Genomic DNA, 19611 nt, shown 5'->3' on the forward strand with positions numbered 1-19611 from the left:
CCTGTCACCTCTTGCCTCATCCCCAGACAGCATGAGAACGTGTATCACCTAGTGGGCCACTGAAGGGGACGAGACAAGGTGATATGGGCAGGTGGGCAGGGGGGGATAGTTGATATTTATTTCTTAAGATCACATTTGAAAAACACCATGGGAATTTTCTCCTTTACTTTTGTACAAGAAACATTTAAACATTCCTGATTGTGTTCAGGAGTATACTTTCGATAAAAATCAAGCCCAGATTTGTTATGCTCTTTCCTGTGTGGGTATTGGTTGTGAACCCTTGCAAGACTTTGAGATCTTGCTATTCAAATGTATTTAAGGAGAAAGTAAGGCCAGCCCAGGGCTGCTGTAACTGAAGAGGTCCTTTTGAAGTGCTTAAATTAATGGCTCAAGTACTTAAGGGTGAAAATGAGGGCTGTGTCAGGTCTTTCTCTGTAGGATGCTTGATCAATGGGAGCCGGATTAATATTTTGATGAAAGATGGTTTTATAATATCTCCAGTAGGAAGGCTTGAACTGACATTTATGAAGCTTTTCTCTCTTAATATGCCTACTCAGCTGAGTAAGAACCATGTTTTCCTTCTTTTTATGTTCTGGAAGAACATGGAAAAATTATGAAAGGATTACTATGATGTCCTTATCTGACTGGAAATTCAGAACATGATTCTAGTCTATCATCCACATTCGAAATTTTCTGTCTGGCTTAACCCTTGAAACACAAGTAGCTTGCCACATGAACATGTAAGATAGACAAATGCTCTAAGTTTAACATTTCAGTTGATAAATTCGCATATGAAAGTAATTTGTGTTACTGTTAAAATTAATTTTTAATTGGAATAGACTTATAAATTGTAATAGAGCAATTTTATCCTTTGTCACTCCCATGCTAAAAATACTAAAAGTATTTATATAACGTTTCTTCAAAATAGACGTTATTTTTTCCATTTAGAAGTCATTTTAAATGTCATCTGCTCCAAGGATCCTTTTCTGGCAATTGCATCTCACACTTAGCTCTTCCTTTTCTGAATTGTTCTCAAACTTATGGACTGTATTACACTGTTTAGCACTTAATTGCTGCCCAATTATTTTACAAATACTAATTTTACTTCCTGACTTAATTTTAACACTTAAATGTAAAGACTGTACCTTATACTTTTTGAATTCTCCAAGAGACATGCACATAGAATGATATACTATAAATGCTTATTGTTTAATTTTACAGTCCCCTGCAAAATATACTATAATTTCTCTTTTCTAATTTTTAAAGCTCTTGAGTAACACAGGAAGTTCTATCTCAAAAACTGATAAATCTGTGAAAAAATTTTGAAAACTAAATTTGAACGTTGAACCTTTAATAAGATAGCATTTTTCCTAAGATACGATCCTGTCATCCATTGCATAACTGTAAAAATATCAGTGTATTTTAATCACTTATTTATGCTCCCACTTCATTCTATAAGTTATTTGAGACAACTTAAACCAAAATATGCAATAATCTGGAAACCATAAAGTACTTAAGCTTGAGTTAGACTATGTTGTATTCCAGCTCTCCAACCTAAAAGCTGTGTCTTTGGGCAGTTCTGAGAAACTCAGCATTATCTAAGGTACTGAAATTATTTAGCCAGAGAAAGAAAATTGTTTTTTTTTTTTTTACTTCTCTGAAAATTAAGTAAGTGTGCATAGTACCTCTAATCATCTAGTCCATATTTCTAGTTAAAAAATAACCTGGTTGAAATGATTACTGAAACATGTATAAGCCTAAGAAAAATGATTTTGTTTCTTAGTTAAGTATAGGGCATATAATCTAATGTGACCAGTAAAAATTATGTTTATTCCATTATTGAAATCTACTTAAGTAAGCTCATCCCTGGTAATTTGATTGTATGTCAGACATAGTGAATTTTGTCAGACCTTGTTGGGTGCTGGATATCTTTGTATGCCTATAAATATTCTTGAGCTTTGTCTGGCACACAGCTAAATTACTTAGAAACAGTATGATCCTTTAAGGTCTTGCTTTTAAAGATTACATAGGTGGGACCAGAGAAATGTTTAGACGAGGGCTAATTCTTTCATAATACTATCACAGGACCCTTTTAAGTACTCTGCCAATCCCAGGAATCATGAGTTTTCCAGTTTGGCCGATGAAACCAGTACTATTCCCGGCCCTCTATGGGTTCTGAGTACTGTTTCTGTAATGCCTTCGGATAGTTCTTTCCCTGGCTTTACAGAGTTTCTACACATGCTTTTGCTGATCAGTACTCTGCTGAATATTGAGGGAAATCATCTGCAGATTTCTGCAGTCCGTCTCTGTGAAGCTCTCTCCTCTCTGGTACTCTCACCTGAAACTCTAGCTGCCTGGGTCACCCCAGACTGACAGCTCCACCTCCTCAACTCAGTGGATCCCTCTCTATGCCTTGTAGCTTTCAAACTCTAACCAGGTAGTAAACTGGGGCTCCTCATTTGTCTTCTGTCTCTCAGATATTACTGTCCTTGTTGCTGATGTCTCATGTCTTGGGAACTATTGTTTCATATATTTTGTCCAGGTTTTGGTTGTTTCAGGAAGGAAAATCCAGTCCCTGTTAATTCCATTTTGGCTAAAAGCAGACTAAAGTCAGATTAAATCTTAAATTTATATTAATCTTTTAGTTTAATTTTCCAAAACATAGATTAAGAGTTTCTGATGAATAAATGGAGACCAGAAAAACAATACAAAAGATCAGTGAATCCAAGAGCTGGTTTTTAAAGAAGATAAACTAAATCGACAAACCTTTAGCCAGACTAATCAAAAAAAAGAGAGGACCCAAATTAATAAAATCAGAAATGAAAGAGGAGAAGTGACAACAGACACCACAGAAATACCAAAACTTTTAAGAAATTACTATGAGCAACTATATGCCAACAAATTAGACAATCTGGAAGAAATGGACAATTTTCTAGAAGCATACAACCTTCCAAGGCTAACTCAAGAAGAAAAGGAAAACCTGAATAGACTGATTACCACCAGGGAAATTGAATCAGTAATCGACAAGCTCCCAACAAACAAAAGCCCTAGACCAGATGGTTTTACAGGTGAATTTTACAAAACATTCAAAAAAGAATTATCACCTATTCTCCTCAAACTATTCCAAAAAATCCAGAAGGAGGGAAGGCTCCCAACACTTTTTAGGAGGCCACTATTACCCTGATACCAAAATCAGACAAAGATGTTACAAAAAAAGAAAACTACAGGCCGATATCCCTAATGAACATAGATGCAAAAATCCTCAACAAAATATTAGCAAACAGAATTCAGCAATACATTAAAAAGATCATACACCATGATCAAGTGGGATTCATCCCTGGTATGCAAGGGTGGTTCAACATCTGCAAATCAATTAATGTGATACACCACATTAACAAAATGAAAAATAGAAATCATATGATCCTATCAATAAATGCAGAAAAAGCATTTGACAAAATCCAGCACCATTTATGATAAAAACTCTTAAGAAAGTGGGAATAGAGGGACCATATCTCAACATAATAAAGGCCATATATGAAAAACCATCAGCTAACATCATACTCAATGGGGAAAAGCTAAAACCATTCTCCTTAAGATCAGGAACAAGCCAAGGTTGCCCACTTTCTCCACTTCTATTCAACATAGTTCTGGAAGTTCTAGCCACAGCTATCAGACAAGAAAAAGAAATAAAAGACATCCAAATTGGTAAAGAGGAAATAAAATTGTCCTTATATGCAGATGACATGATATATATAGAGAGAACGCTAAAGACTCCACGAAAAAACTATTAGAACTGATAAGTGAATTTAGTCAAGTAGCAGAATACAAAATTGATATTCAGAAATCAGTTGCATTTGTATATACCAATAATAAAATATCAGAAGGAAAAATTAAGAAAACAATCCCATTTACAATTGCTTCAAAGACTATAAAATACCTAGGAATAAATTTAACCAAAGAAGTAAAAGATCAGTACTCAGAAAATTATAAGATACTGAAGAGAGAAATTAAAGAAGATACAAATGGATGGAAACACAAACCATGCTCATGGGTAGGAAGAATTAATATCGTTAAAATGTCCATACTGCCTAAGGCAATATACAGATTCAACGCAATTCCTATCAAACTACCAAGGACATTTTTCACAGAAATAGAACATATAATCCTAAAAATTTATATGGAACCATAAAAGACCCCAGATGGCCTTGGCAATTTTGAGAATAAAAACAAAGTGGGAGGTACAACGATTATTATACTACAAGGCTACAGTAATCAAAACAGCATGGTAGTGGCGTAAAACCAGACACATAGATCAATGGAACAGAATAGAGAGCCCAGAAATAAATCCATGCCTATATGGTCATTTAGTCTACGACAATGGAAGCAAGAATTTACGGTGGGGTAAAGACAGTCTATTCAATAAATGGTGCTGGGAAACTTGGACAGACACATGCGAAAAAAATGAAGCTGGACTACCTCCTTACACCATATACAAGAATAAATTCAAAATGGATTAAAGACTTAAATGTAAGATCTGGAACCATAAAACTCCTAGAAGAAAATATAGGAAGAAAGTTTACAGACATTACCCGGAGTAAGATTTTTATGCATATATCCACTAGGGCAAGGGAAGCAAGAGAAAAAATAAACATGTGGGATTACATCAAACTAAAAAGTTTTTTTCACAGCAAAGGAAATCATCAATAAAACAAAAAGGGTTCCTACTGAATGGGAGAGGATATTTGCCAATGATATATCTGATAAGAGGTTAATATCCCAAATTTATAAAAAACTCACTCAATTCAACTCCAGAAAAACAAAAAACCCAATTAAAAAATGGGCAGAGGACATGAAGAGACATTTTTATAAAGAGGACATACAGATGGCAAACAGACATATGAAAAAATGTTCAACCTCACTAATCATTAGAGAAATGCAAATAAAAACCACAGTGAGATACCACCTCACCCCAGTCAAAATGGCTATCATGAATAAATCAACAAACAGCAAGTGCTGGCGAGGATGTGGAGAAAAGGGAACCCTTGCCTTGTGCACTGTTGGTGGGATTGCAGATTGGTGCAGCCACTATGGAAAACAGTATGGAGGTATCTCAAAAAACTGAAAACGGAACTATCTTATGACCCAGCAATTCCCCTCCTGGTATCTATCTGGAGAAATCCAAAACTCTAATTCGAAAAAATTTATGCACCCCTATGTTTATTGCAGCACTATACACAATAGCCAAAACATGTAAACAACCAAAATGTCCATTGGTAGACGACTGGATTAAGAAACTCTGGTACATCTGGATTAAAAGGTGGTACATTTATACAATGGAGTATTACGCAGCCATAAAGAAGAATGAAATCTTACCATTTGCAACTATATGGGTGGACATAGAGAATATTATGCTAAGTGGAATAAGTCAAACAGAGAAAGACAAATACCATATGATCTCGCTTATATGTGGAATCTAAAGAAAAGAATAAATGAATGAACTAATCAGAAACAGTCTCAGAGACACAGAGGAAAAACTGAGGGTTGCTAGATGGGAAGGGGGGTGGGGATAAGGGGGAAGGTGAGGGGTTTAGAAAGCACAATCAGTAACCACAAGATTGCCACAGGGATACAAAAGTCAATTTGGGGAATGTAATCAATAATGTTGTAAAGATTTTGTAGGGTATCTGATGGACACTTGTCATATTAGGGAGACCACCTTATGGATGATGTAGATGCCTGATCACTGCACTGTACACCTGAAGCTGAAGCTGAACAATAATGAATGAATATATATATATATATATATTTAAAAGAAGCAGAGTACAACATTAGGAATAGAGACAGTGGAAATGCAATGGCTGTGTGCGATGTCAGAGGGGTAGTAGATTGGGGGAGGGGGGTTATCATTTTGTGAGGGATATAAGTGATAAATATCTAACTATTACATTGTTTTGTATACCTGAAACTAAAAAAAAGAAAAAGAAAAAAACAAAACTAGCATAGTCTGCATAAGATCAAGCAGTAAAATTTTCTTTTTTCATTAAAGATTAGTTTGGAATGTTAACAACTAATGCTAAAGATAAATAAAAATTGTTTTTGCTTAATATTTATTATCTCCAAATGAGATTATTTTTCAGGGAGCAAGTCCATGACTAATCTAGGCAGAACCAGATGATTTCTTAATCCCTTCCATTTATAAAACCTGTTGTGTCATTATCTTTTGTTTGTTTTATAATTTATTGAAATTGAAATCCAGAAGGGTTAAGTATCTTACTCAAGATGTTTCCTTTTTTTTTTTTTTTTGACGTCACAGTTGACATTCAGTATATTAGTTTCAGGTGTACAACATAGTGGTTAGACATTTATAGAATTTACCAGGTATTCCCCTTGGTAAGTCTTGCACCCACCTGACACCATATATAGTTATTACAATTAACTATATTCCCTATGCTGTACTTTACAAATCCATGAATATTTTGTAACTGCCAATTTGTACTTCTTAATCCCTTCACCTTTTTCACCCATCCCCTCACCCCATTCCCATCTGGCAACCATCAGTTTGTTCTCTGTACCTGTGAGTCTGTTTTATTTTGTTTTTTAGATTCCACATAAAAGTGAAATCGTATGGTATTTATCTTTGTCTGACTTATTTCACTTAGCATAATATCTTCTAGGTCCATCCATGCTGTTGCAAATGGTAAGATTTCATTATTTTTTTATGACTAATATTTCATTGTATACATGTACCACATCTTCTTTATTCATTCATCCATTGATTGGAGCATTTAATCCATTTAAAGTGATTATTGATAGGTATATAGTTACTGACATTTTATTGTTTTCTGATTGTTGTTATAGTTTTTCTCTCCTTTATTCTCTTGCTCTCTTCTCTTGTATGCTGATGACTTTCTGCAGTGTTGTGTTTGGCTTGCTTTCTCTATATTTCTTGTATATCTTGTGTCATTATCTTTTTAATACAGTTAAAGCAGTGCTTTAATAAAGATTTAAATTCAGACAATGCACAGTTGTTATACATTAAAATAACCTGCTCTCTTTATCCTTCCCTCCCTCCTAATAAATGGTGAAGAAATAATGAAACTGGTAATGAATAATTGTAAGTGGTCTCTACACTCTTTTGGAAAACAAATTGGAACTATATATTAAAAGGCATAAAAACTGCTATATCCTTTGGATCATTAACCCCACCTGTAGAATTATAGCCAATGTAAATAATCTAAGATATGTAAAAAGCTGTATCTCCAACATTGTTAATCATGGTGCTAATTATAATGGAAAAAAATGGAAATAATCTTAATGTCAATATAGGTGCCCAATAAGAGGTTAATACACAAAATATATAAAGAGCTCCTACAACTCAACAGCCAAAAAACACAAAAACAAAAACCTAACAACTCAATTTAAAAATGGGCAAAGGATTTGAATAGGCATTTATCCAGAAAAGATACACAAATTACCAATAAATACAAAAATAAAAAAAGATGCTCAGCCTCACACTAGTCATTAAAGAATACAATTCAAAACTACAGTGAGATACCCTACATACCCATTAGGATTGCTATTATGAAAAACATGGAAAATACCTACTGGTGAGGATGTGGAGAAATTGGAACTCCTGTGCATTTCTGGTGGGAATGTAAAATGGTGCCGCTACTCTGGAAAACAGTTAGACATTCCTCAAAGTGTTAGATATATTATTACCCATATGACCTATTAATTCCACTTCTAGGTATATACCCAAAAGAATTGACAGCAGGGACTCAAACAGATACTTGCACACCAATTTTCACAGCAGCAGCATTCACAATACAATACTAGCCAACAGATGGAAACAACCCAATGTCCATCAATAGATGAATGGATAGACGAAATGTGTTATCTACATATAATGGAATATTATCCTTAAGAAGGAAGAATTTGGACACACTGAAACATGGATGAACTTTGAAAGACATTCAGCTAAGTGAAATAAGCCAGACACCAAAGGACAAATACTATATGATTCCACTTATATGTGGCACCTTCCGTGTTTCTCCGAAAATAAGACCTACCCTGAAAATAAGCCCCAGTTAAGATTGTCAGCCAGACGGATGCATTTAGTACGTTATGACAATGTTCCAGAAGAAGATGACATGACTGAATTTGAATAAATGTAGATTGTTGTACATGAAAAAATAAGACATACCCTGAAAATAAGCCCTAATGGAACAAAAATTAATGTAAGACTGGGTCTTATTTTTGAGGAAACATGGTAGAGTACTCAAATTCACAGAAATAGAAAGTAGAATGATAGTTCCCAAAGCATGGGGGAAGTTATTGTTTATTGGATAGTTTCAGTTTGGGATGATGAAGTTCTGGAGATGGGTGATGGTGACAGTTGAAGAATATTGTGAATGTACTTAATGCCACTAAACTATTAATATACATTTAAAAGTGGTTAAAATGCTAAATATTATGTTACATATATTTTACCATAAATAAATATCTTTTTATTTTATAGATATATGTGTATATATACATGTATTTTAAATGAAGAGCTCATGTTTGAAAAAAGAATAACCTAAGGAGTGCTGACCAGACAATCCTTCCTGTTCTTCTTCCTCTGCAGGAGTGACACATGCGGCCATCTGGGCAGCCTGCATTTCTTACCTCAGTGCAGCTGTTCCCCCCGAGCTGAGGACGTCTGCTCAGGGCATCCTGCAGGGCCTTCACCTGGGTTTGGGGAGAGGCTGTGGTGCCATGATCGGGGGCGTGTTAGTCAATTATTTTGGTAAGAATGGCTTTCTCTTTTTCCCTTTCTCCTGTGACAAAACTTAACGATTTTTCAGCAACACCTCAATGAGCACTCAGATTATTACTGAAGATTGCCAGAAGCTCAACTCCAGTAGTCATATTCTCTTTCTCACTTCCATGGTAGTCATAACTGTAAAGCAGTGTGCTTCAGTTAAGGTGATTCCAGCCAGCCTGTAACTGTGCACACTTCCCTGACCAACAGCTTAGTGAGATGCTACAGATACCTCAACGGAGCCAGACAAATGAAGTAAGCACATGGGCTTTTGCTTTGACATAAACTACCCTAAACCTGCTGGTAATAATTTTAGAGGAAAGAAAACTCATCATTGGTATTCCATCATGAGATCCTGAACCAGAAAAATCCAGCAATATGCTGGCTTCGGTAATGTCACTACATCTATGACAACAGTCTGTCAGCCCTGTCAGATCTCCCTTATTGGAATTACAGGGGCTGAGGTGAAGATGAGGTTATTCTGCTCTAGGCTCTTAACTGCTCAGTCTGTGGAAGGTGGGCCCAGGAATGTCTAAATTTATAGCACTGTTTGAGCTCCACTGCTCCAATTACACATTAGTAGGGCTGTTTAATAGGTAAATGGTTTTTATGAAAAAGAGAGTACCACTGAATTCTATGGTGAAAAGCACCCAGATATATAGTCCTTTATAAATGCAGTTTTAAAATGTGACCAGTGACACATCCAGTAGTAGCACCTGGGTCTCCTGACACCTACTCCGCCGTGTGTGTGTTTCACTCGATGAAGCTAATGGCCATTTGCCATTCTCTGCGTCACCCCAAGCTCTGCTGCCTTCGTACTGAACTTTAGCACAGTGCCCGTTTTTGATGAACGCTACCTGCATTTCCTGGAATCACTCTATAGAGTGCTGTTTGTTTTCCAGGGGCTGCTGCAACCTTCCGAGGAATCGGCATGGCCTGCCTGGTCATCCTGCTCCTCTTTGCCCTGATCCAGTGGCTGGCAGTGCCAGATGAAGAAGAAGGTAAACATATCTCTTCTTTCTTAGTGGTTCGAAAGCTTGAAGCCGTGGGGAATTCCATGCATACCCTTCAGAAACCAGAGGTGGCGACAGAGTGTACAACAGAGCTGCGTGGCTCGATGTTCTCTGGTCTATCAGCGGACTCATGTGTACTGTTGCTCGAGAGGAGCGACCTACTGTGTTGAAAAGAATATTGTTGTCTTAAATAGCTTGGGATATTCTTGTTTTGGTTTATGGTACAAGGTACTGGGGAAGTATTGGTTTTAAATTTCTCTGGTATTCTAAAGGGATTTAAAATTTAAATTAAATAGGTATAAGAGTATACAGTAATTTCACTACTAGAGATAGGCAGTGGTATTAATCTGCATGCTTTTATTATACCTTCCTTTGGAAAAAATGTCTAAATTTTAAATTTGAAGTTTTCCATCAATTAGGCATAGCCTTCATTAAAGTTGTTATAGAGAAAGAAGGTTATATCAAATACTATGTTTAAATGAGAACAAATTTTCAGGTCTTTTTTTAAATGAACTTTTTGTTTTGTTTTGTTTTATGAAGAAGGGCAACCAGTAGAATAGAAATATTCCTGCTGAGGTCTTAGGTTCCAGAACGGAGCTCATTGTCTTTTTTGTCCTGTCGTTTGACTGGCGTTTGCCTCAAGTACCTGAAATGCTTTTGTTAGGAAAACTAGCCTGTTACAGAAACCCTAGAGATAAATTTTAATCCCAACAAGTTATTCAGAAAGAAAGACCAATACTGGTTTTTCTCATTCTTGTTCTTTTATCATCTTAATTGGATCATATCTCTTATATAGCCTCGGTCTCCTTGCCTTCAGTAAAAGGCCAATAAAAACAGCTATCGCATGGCTTTTCCTGTTTTGATGTTTATCTTTAAAATCTCATACTGTAAGTGGGCCTAAGGCAACATTCACTGTAACCTTTGCCCCGCAGATGTTATATCGAAGTTAAATGAACAATACATTTTATAAATAAGTATTAGTTAATGTGTATTAAATCCTGTAAAGAGACCCTGGAAGAGTAACCTCATGTTCACTTGCTCAGTACTTGGACCAAGTAAAGAAGCCTTTGGTATACAGCAATTTACTAACGTTGCCAAGCACACTAGAATGGGCTTGTGGGATTGTATGCTTATTTAGTTGTTTATTTTTATGTTTGTTTAAATGTGTAGAAAACTGAAAAATGATTCAAACATGTTTCTCTCTCTAGACAAGACAATGTTGGCAGAAAGGATTCCTGTTCCATCAAGTCCTGTTCCCATAGCAACCATCGACTTGGTACAGCAACAGACAGAAGACATCATGCCACGCATTGAGCCCAGACTTCCACCCAAGAAAACCAAGCACCAGGAAGAACAAGAGGATGTGAACAAGCCAGCCTGGGGGGTCAGTTCCTCTCCCTGGGTGACCTTTGTCTACGCACTCTACCAAATTAAAGAGATGATGCAGCTCACAAGAGACAACAATGCTTCTGAGATACAGCCCTTACAGGTAAAGTTCCTCTGCTGGCCTACCTTAAGTGTGCCCAGTGTTTCCATTATTCAGTTATTCACTCAGTGAGATTATGGAAGGTCTGGTGGGGGAAACAAACATGCAGACAAGGAATTTCAGTACTCTGTGACAAGTGCATTATGGAGTGTGTTCAGGATTCCACAGAGGGATAATTCTGCCTTATGGAGTTAAGGAAGGTTTCAAAGAGAAGACAACGCTTCTTGAAAGTGTTGAATATTCTATTCTAATTTTGTATATTTCTTTAAAATTTCAGTGTTGTCAGATATCAGTTGCAGTTGCAAAGCAAAAATATATGATTCTTGCTTTGGGGGCACTAATCGCTGTGATTCTAAAATTCTAATGGGGACATTATATATAATAGGATCTTAACAAATACTTGATGAATTAATGAGTACCCTGAGCCACTGTATGGGTCTGATGATGACACCTAACGCAGGGGAAGTGGGGTTTTGCTGGAGGCCCTCCATGAAAAATAAAAAGTATTAATTTTTCTTGTCCTAACAGGTGTGATCTCTCCTGAGTAAAGTAAATCATGTTGATAAAAAAGTGTGGGTGATTGTAACTAAAGCTATATTCTGCCTTTGGAAAATGATTAAGTGTGACTTCTATGAACAGTTTGGCCAAAGTAATGAGTCCACTTCCTTGTGTTTATGTTAATCATTTCCTTTTACTTGATGCATCCTGTCAGCTCTATACCTAGAGTAGCTTATGGGGGAGGGGAATAAAGGGAAAGACTTAAGTAATTTGGGTAACTTCTGTTTTTGAAAATTTGAACTACCTTTATCATGACTTTGTAAACTAACATAATATTTCTGTAATTTAAACCAAATCTCATTCTTCATTGATAACCATAATGCATTCTGGTCTATGCGTGATCCTATTTATTTACCCAGATAATAACTCACACAAATCCTCTGCTTAGTCATGAAGGAGAATATCAAGGTGAGAGGGGCACATAAAGGGTGTGAAGCAGGGAGGTGAAGCAACAGAAAGGATGGTGTCTCTTGCTTGAATAGCAGTGTTTTCGCTACTTTGGGTACTCATCCTTGTTTTCACAGAAGCCTATCGGGCTTAGGTATCATTAAATTTTTTTCTGGTATGTTAATTTTAATAAACACTGGCCGGTATGGCTTAGTTATTTTTATTAAGAAGCTGTTATAGTAAAATTTGTTTATTTATTTTTTACATTTTGGAATCAATCACAGAAATAACATTTGTTTTTTGGTGTTCAGCTTCTGGAAATGATAGGTACTAATTCAGAGGAAAAATGCATTTTAAAAATGTTTCCTGATTTGTAAAAATGACTGTGGCATGGAATATAGCAGTGTGGCCTTTTACAGAGATGCCATGGGGTGATTGCTGGAGTGTGTACTCACAGTTCTTTACAATTGCTTACATAAGTGCTTGTTTACATTCCCTTTTTTATGTGGATGTTCTGTCTTTAACTTTCAGTGTATACTTTAAAATCTCAAATATACACAGGGCTCTTAATTTCAGGATATTCTTTTGTGGCCCTGTCTCGGAGATGGAGAATGCATTACTTCCTGTTAGACAAGGTGCCTAGCAACTGTTGAATTCTGTGGTCTCAGCAAGTGGCCTGAGTTTCATGCCATGCTGCTTGCCCAGTGACTTGCCACAGTGGCTGGTGGGGACTCAGTAAATATTTGTTAATGTAAATTGTTTGCCTAGTAGGCACTTTGGTAGTAATGTTCCTTTACCCACAAGATACGTGTGCTTATAGTGTTTGTATTTTTCATGCGGCTTTGGCAGTTGCACGTAGGAAAAGAGATGAAAGGTAAGACATTCTATTCTTATTCTTCTATTACTTGTTCCCTGGAGTGGTCACTTGATGATGATCTCCCCATGTTTCCTATATCTTTTTGGGAAGCATATAAAAAGTGTTGCATTTATTTGCTAGCACTGACCGTGAGGCATCTCTTATTTTTTTCCTTCCAGGAGACCAGTGAGAATCGGAGAGATTCTCCAGCTGGTGGAGCCCAGCCTGTCCCACGTGACATTTCCTCTGACCCATCCAGAAACCAGCCATCCCCTCAAGCAGCAGCATCTCAGATGCAGAGCAGCCCTGTTCTCCCCAGTGTGGACCAGACTGCAAAGGAAAATGAGGACCAGCAGGCTCAGCCTGCTTCTGGGGGACACTGAGGGGTCCTGCTCATTTCACACCCTGCATGGAACTGGGCTCCTCTGCCAGGACAAGAGGCAGACGTGCCCCAAACCCCGGACATGCTTCACCTTGAGGAGCATAGCACCACACACGCTTCTAAATACCTGAACTCATTAACATGGAAACACACACATAAGAGCTACAGTACATATTGGCAGAAACAGCTTACCTTCCATACTCCCACTGGAATCACTGAAGGGAAATGGAGTTCAGTGAGGACTTGGTTGGTTAGGTTAAGGATTACAGGACTTCTCTGCCAGGGCAGGGAGAGTTGCAACCAGCAGTTACACTAAGTGGAGGGAAAGAAAGTGTTTCGAGGTAAGTGCTGATATAACATCCCTCTTCTGATTATTCTAATTATTTGGTTTTTAATGCAAACTGGGAAGAAACAGAATACACTTATAATTTTGTTCCTCTTACCAAGAACCATTTAAAAAGAAGATTTAAATACAGTAAGCAGATGAAAGTAGAGTATATGCTTTTGTTTAAAAAAGGGAAAACGTTTAATCAGAAACTTGGCATATCTCTAGCAAATATATTTTTATATGAGTATGGTATATAATGAAAATAGTCAATTCTTTGAGCAAAAGCTGTTATTGACAACTGCAAGCTAAGCTGAGCTTTAAAATGCCTTTTGTTTTAAATGGGCTTTAAGACCAGAGGAAGGAATATTCCAAATAAACTAACCAACTCCGTATCCTGTGGCCTGGTAGACGAGGGTTTACTAAATATATTGATACTGTAAATAGCCGATATCACTATTTATAATTTTATAGTGATTCAGGCTCTACTTAGTTGATGGAATTTTTAAAAATCACTGAATTCCTAAGAGTTTCTTTAATTTAGCAGTACTATTTACAAATAACAGTATAAGATTTAAGTGCCTGGGAAAGGGATGCAATTTTTAAAAATTACATAATGGGTCAGTTTTTGTTTTGTTTTTGGTGAGGGGTAAAAGTTGTTGAATAGGAAACCAGGAATGGAAAGGACAGGAATAAGAAGTAACTGTACTTTCCAATGACTAAAGAAACACATTTCAGTGTATTCTTTCCCTTGAGGACACAGTCAGACACTGGCCAGTTCAGATGTGGGTATGCTACTGTAAACATGACAGCTACTGCCAGAACAATGGCTTGGGTGCATCACGCATTATACTTGCTGCTAAAAATGAAAGCTGAGGTTAATAGGAAGCCTTGGGGGAGGGCTATGGAAAGGGAACACTGCTTTAGTAAATGAAGGTCAATTATAGTGTGTAAAATAGCTGTGGATGAGCACAGGAGAGAGGAAAGAACAGAGCTAAAAAGGAGCAACTCACTTTACCCTCTGACCCTGATTAAACAGGATCAGTTGTAAAGTGAGGGCTTCTCCATGACACCATGCTTCTGCCCCAAACTGCATCTGGGAGAAGAAATTCTGCACTTGGATATCTAGCTTCACCACAAAACACAGCTTAAAAATAAAATAATGGAAAGAAATTGAATTAAGCAAATAGTTATTTTTGCACTTGAACTGAAATGTACTGTACTATAAATTATCATGACTCATTTTAAGTGACCTTTAAAAATCAGATGTATTTATTATGCTTATGTAATTATAGAAATAAAGAAATGGGTGATAGGCTGAACCTCACCTACGAATGTACAGTATGTGGATTTGTGAAACTGACTGTAGGAAGTCAAAAACTTATACTGTATCTTGTGTTTACAGTTCTGATTTATTCCTTTGAAAAGCCTGCTGTTTTGGAAATGCACAGTTGATATGTTGAAATAAAAATAAATACCATTTTTAAACATTTCTTAAATGATGAAGATGTGACCAGACAAATCGAAGTACTTGACTCTGTAATGGATAAGACCAGATTCAACAAGGGCTTTGTTATGAAACGTTTACTGTGAAAGCTGATTCAATAATGCAGTAATTTCCAGCCTTTTAGACACATTCATGGGTTTGTGGACTTTGTGACTTTCTCTTCCTTTCTTCAAAGTGGCATTTTAAAACATATTAAAGTGAATTCAAATTAAATTTTGATTTGAGAATTTTATAACCCCCCTTGAGATTCCATGGAAATACCCCAGGGTGTCACAAAGCCCAGGCTGGTAATCACTGCCTTAATGACTTATTTCATACTCTTTCCCCTATGATTGTAGAAAAAGTGAACTGCCCAAAGTGCTAAGCTTGTGTGGATCCAAAGAAGTTAGTTGGTAGTTATTAAACTATCACTCAAAGCCGTAAGTAGAATAATACATTATAATACATATATCTCCATTTGCCAGTAAACCTCATGTAAAGCCTGAACAAGTCATAGGAAGAAAAGTGCTGCTTTACTGGCCACATGAAGCAGTCAGCTAAGCGCTTCCCTCTGATTTGCAGTTCCCACAGTACTGCTGGGGTTGGAGCTGCTGCTGGTGCTGGGACATCACTTCAGCAGTATTTCTTACAGCCAATCTGGCGCTCAGCAGTGAACCACACCCATAGTTACTGGGTGCTTGTTATGTGCTGAGATTATCATTTTGTCCTTATTACTATCCCCACTTTCAATAGAATTCTGGAGGGAACACAGCTTAGTGATGGGACCAAAGCTAACTTTGTAGAGCAGCACCGTCCGGAATAGTACCCATTAGCTGCAGGTGGCTGTCAGCACTGCCGTGTAGCTAGTGCACCTGAGGAATCAGCTTTCTCATTTAAACAGCCATATGTGGTTCGTGGCTACCATATTGAACCGTGACGGTACAGAGGATGAAATCGCCTTTGGGAGATCTCTGGGCCTGTTTCCTCATCTTCAGTGTGAAAAGATAGACCCTTAAGTTAACATTCTGTGAAGATGAGGGCATGCTGTAAGAGTTGACAGTAGGGAAGTCAAAGGTGACTTTCCATTCAGGAATTCTTCTGTCCTTTAGTACATGAGGACAAGACAAAGCTACTTGTAAAGCCCTAAACCACTACTGTCATTTCAGCAAAACTCTAAGAATACCTGGCTCAAGAATTCCAAACCATTGGGGAGATGGGAGACGTTGGTACTTGCATAGGCACAAAATAAATGGGTGAGAGTAAGGGGGGGTGGTTTCTCAAATCAGCAAGTAATTTACCTTATGCCAGGACAAAGTGTGGCTTAAGAGAGTAACTGGAAAGTTAGAATGGGGAAGAAATGAGCCAGTCCAGATGGGTCCGACCTCTCACTCAGCTCCCACAGCTTCAGGTGGCTAAGGCAGCACCTGCCCGACTGTGGCTCCAAGGAGGTCCCAGTTTTTAGATGGCAACCCAGGAACCTTACAGTGCTGGGGGTAGGAGTGCTGGCTCTGCAGTCCCACTGTCTGGCTTTGAGCCTCACCTCTGCCAGTGACAAGTTACATACATACATAACCTTTCTGGGCCACAGGACCCTCCTCTGTAAAATTAAGGTGATAAATGTCTGCTTACAGGTTGTTTTGATGTTTAAACGACATACCTGACACATAATGTACACTCCATAAATACCACCATTGTTGTGTGGCATAGTCTGTGGCAAGAGGACTGCTATCTCATTTCCCCAACCAGGGCCTAGCTCTCTTAGTATTTGGTTAACATTTAAACCTATGATGTGACATTCTCCCAAACTACAGTGCTATGTTAAATATGTTTACCTATATCTAGTAAGCTGTGCAATAAAACATTCAGTTCCAACCATTAAGTGGTTGGAGATATGAGCTAAGAGACAAAATTAAGCAAAACGTAAGTGGAAGAGAATGGAAAAAAAATGTCAACTAACTGACAATTCCATAGCGTGCCAAGAATGCAGAGAGGTTATGACATTTGTTCTACAATTTCAATGTTTCTTTTTCTTCTAAAAGGTGTCAACAAGTGTAAACAAGAACTTTATAATCATTTAACAAATTATATATCATGTTCTTTCCCCAATAGCTGAGGGTACTATTCTTTTCAACTGTAAACTTGTACTTCAGAAAGTTTAGGAATTTTTTTCCCCTAAAAAGATCAACGGGGTCTCGAAAAATAACATCTAGACCAATGTAGTCGTGGGCTGGTGCTCTCCATAAACTGTTTCTGGAGTGTGACGAAATAGAAATGAAGCATTTTGAAACATGCAAGGCAATCTGACATTGCCATGACACCCCATCACATTGGCACTGGGCTTACATTTGGTATGTATTTTTAAAAATTATTTCATTTTTCTAATTGATTTTTAGTATCTTTTACAAAAGTATTGTGTGTGATGGACTGGGTGAGGCGGGGGGACTGGCCCACTGCCGCTGGCTGAGAAGCACTGCTGTGGCCCAGACCTCCTGCACACAGAACTGCAAGACACATGACTGACGTGCAGCACATCAACAGATGTGGCATCTCTTGAATGTATTAGCCATGGGGCCACTTCCATGACAAACTTTTTTTTTTTAAAAGATGGCAATAAAGGAAGTAGAGAGTCTATGGGCACTGACCCACTGGGGCTCAAATTCTGATTCTATCTCTAGGTATATTTGTTCTTCAGCAACCTGTCTTACTTTCTCTGAGTCTTTCTTCAACTGTAAAATGGAAAAATACTAAAATACATTACAGAGTGGTTATGAGGTTCAAATGAAGAGACACAGAAACTAGCTAGTGTAGTAGCTGATAAATCTCTAATAAATACTAATATTCTTCCCCTTTCTCCTTTTGATCACTTTTTTTGTAAAATGGACCAAATCTAGAAACAAACAGATCCCCCCTCCCCAAATTATTAAAACAACACGAGCAGTTATCCCACTAAATGCACCTCTAAGATTTATCCTGGTAAATAATATACTCATCCTAAGTCTCTGGTGACCTATTAAGATAGCACATTCAGGGATCATAGCAAAAATATGCAACTAGATAACTCCCAGACCAGAGAAAGACAAGATTTTAACCTATCTGAATGAAGAACATGCCCACTAGAACAGGATACGGATTGATCAATAACAAAAGATCAGAAAAATAGTCAGAGAGAGGAAAAAGTGGGCAGGGGTAGTCTTGGCCAACAGACTGACTATCCCATCACTTTAGCAAGGCTAGTCCCATTGTGGGGTGTTTGCATTAGATTTTTTGGTCTGATGACATTAAACATGTGAATTATATAGCAAACTCCCTTTTTCTTCTTTCTGTTCACCATGCAACATTCTTACTACAATTTGACCCCTCTTGGATCTGTTTTCTGAGAGAAAATGTGCTGGTCATTATCAATTCAACTGCTTTTATGCCAGTTACATTGTTGGCTGTGAATCACTAAATGGACAGACTATATGAATTGGCTAATGTAACACAGGTCTTATGGTGCAGTAACAAAAATCAAAGTTCTCAATCAGTAAGGCCAAGAGTCACATCCATATGGTTAATTCGTCAATGTCATGCCACTCTGTGGGGTCTCTCAGAAGGCAGCTTGCTCCTGGAATCACCTAAAAATACCGCTCACTGCAGGCTTCTTCAAAATTCCACATCCACTGTGTTATCTACGCCCAGAATCATTCTATCAGTTGGACAAAAAAAGCTGGTTTAAAAAAATTATACTCCTCTAACTCTGGGGAACAATCACATACAGAATAATATAAGATCCTTTTTCTTGACATCATTTCAGGGGTCTTAATTCATCCACATGTTTAGATACAGTGATGTAATCCATCATCTATTCCAAATTTCATACTATCTAAAACATCTTAAATATTGTCCTAAATGTCAGATGGATACTCTCTTGTAATTTCAGCCCTAAGTATTACTGGCGAACCATACAACTAATTCACAAAGAATTTTTTGTGATATGTAAAACGTGTTTTAAAATCTTTTAAAAATACCATTTGAATGATACAATTGTTTAAGCATGGCTACCTACACTACATCTCACCCACACATTTGGGCGTCCAATAGTCCAACTAGCTAACAACAGTAAGCTTCTGTGAGGAACCCAGCATAAGCAATAAAACACAACAAAGGACAGCTCTTGATTCTCCCCGCACACTCTTTTCTTTCACTGGTCTTCTATTAATCAGTAAATATACCATCATTCACCTAGTTACTGTCAACTACAAGTGTATATATGTATCTGTGTGTCTGTGTGTGTATATATATGTATATGTGCATATATATATATATATATATATAT

The 19611-nt window shown here is 37.3% G+C and overlaps 2 protein-coding genes across 5 annotated transcripts in view; one reads left to right on the top strand and one right to left on the bottom strand.

Moving 5' to 3' along the window:
* Positions 1 to 15312, top strand: part of MFSD6 (major facilitator superfamily domain containing 6) — a 61618-nt gene extending 46306 nt beyond the window's left edge. Inside the window, exons 4-8 of one of the 2 annotated variants that reach the window (XM_019740720.3) lie at positions 8627 to 8788; positions 9706 to 9804; positions 11025 to 11305; positions 13097 to 13121; positions 13283 to 15312. In XM_019740720.3, coding sequence (XP_019596279.3) covers positions 8627 to 8788; positions 9706 to 9804; positions 11025 to 11305; positions 13097 to 13121; positions 13283 to 13293 — 578 coding nt within the window. In that variant the 3' untranslated portion in view covers positions 13294 to 15312. The remainder of the gene's footprint in view (positions 1 to 8626; positions 8789 to 9705; positions 9805 to 11024; positions 11306 to 13096; positions 13122 to 13282) is intronic. The other variant, XM_019740717.3, reaches the window with a different exon arrangement.
* Positions 1 to 19611, bottom strand: part of NEMP2 (nuclear envelope integral membrane protein 2) — a 212248-nt gene that overhangs the window by 73322 nt on the left and 119315 nt on the right. The window lies entirely within an intron of this gene.

The sequence above is a fragment of the Rhinolophus sinicus genome, chromosome 17 (genome assembly GCF_057876585.1).
Source record: "Rhinolophus sinicus isolate RSI-liver-muscle chromosome 17, RSI-T2T, whole genome shotgun sequence".
Taxonomy (NCBI): Eukaryota; Metazoa; Chordata; class Mammalia; order Chiroptera; family Rhinolophidae; genus Rhinolophus; species Rhinolophus sinicus.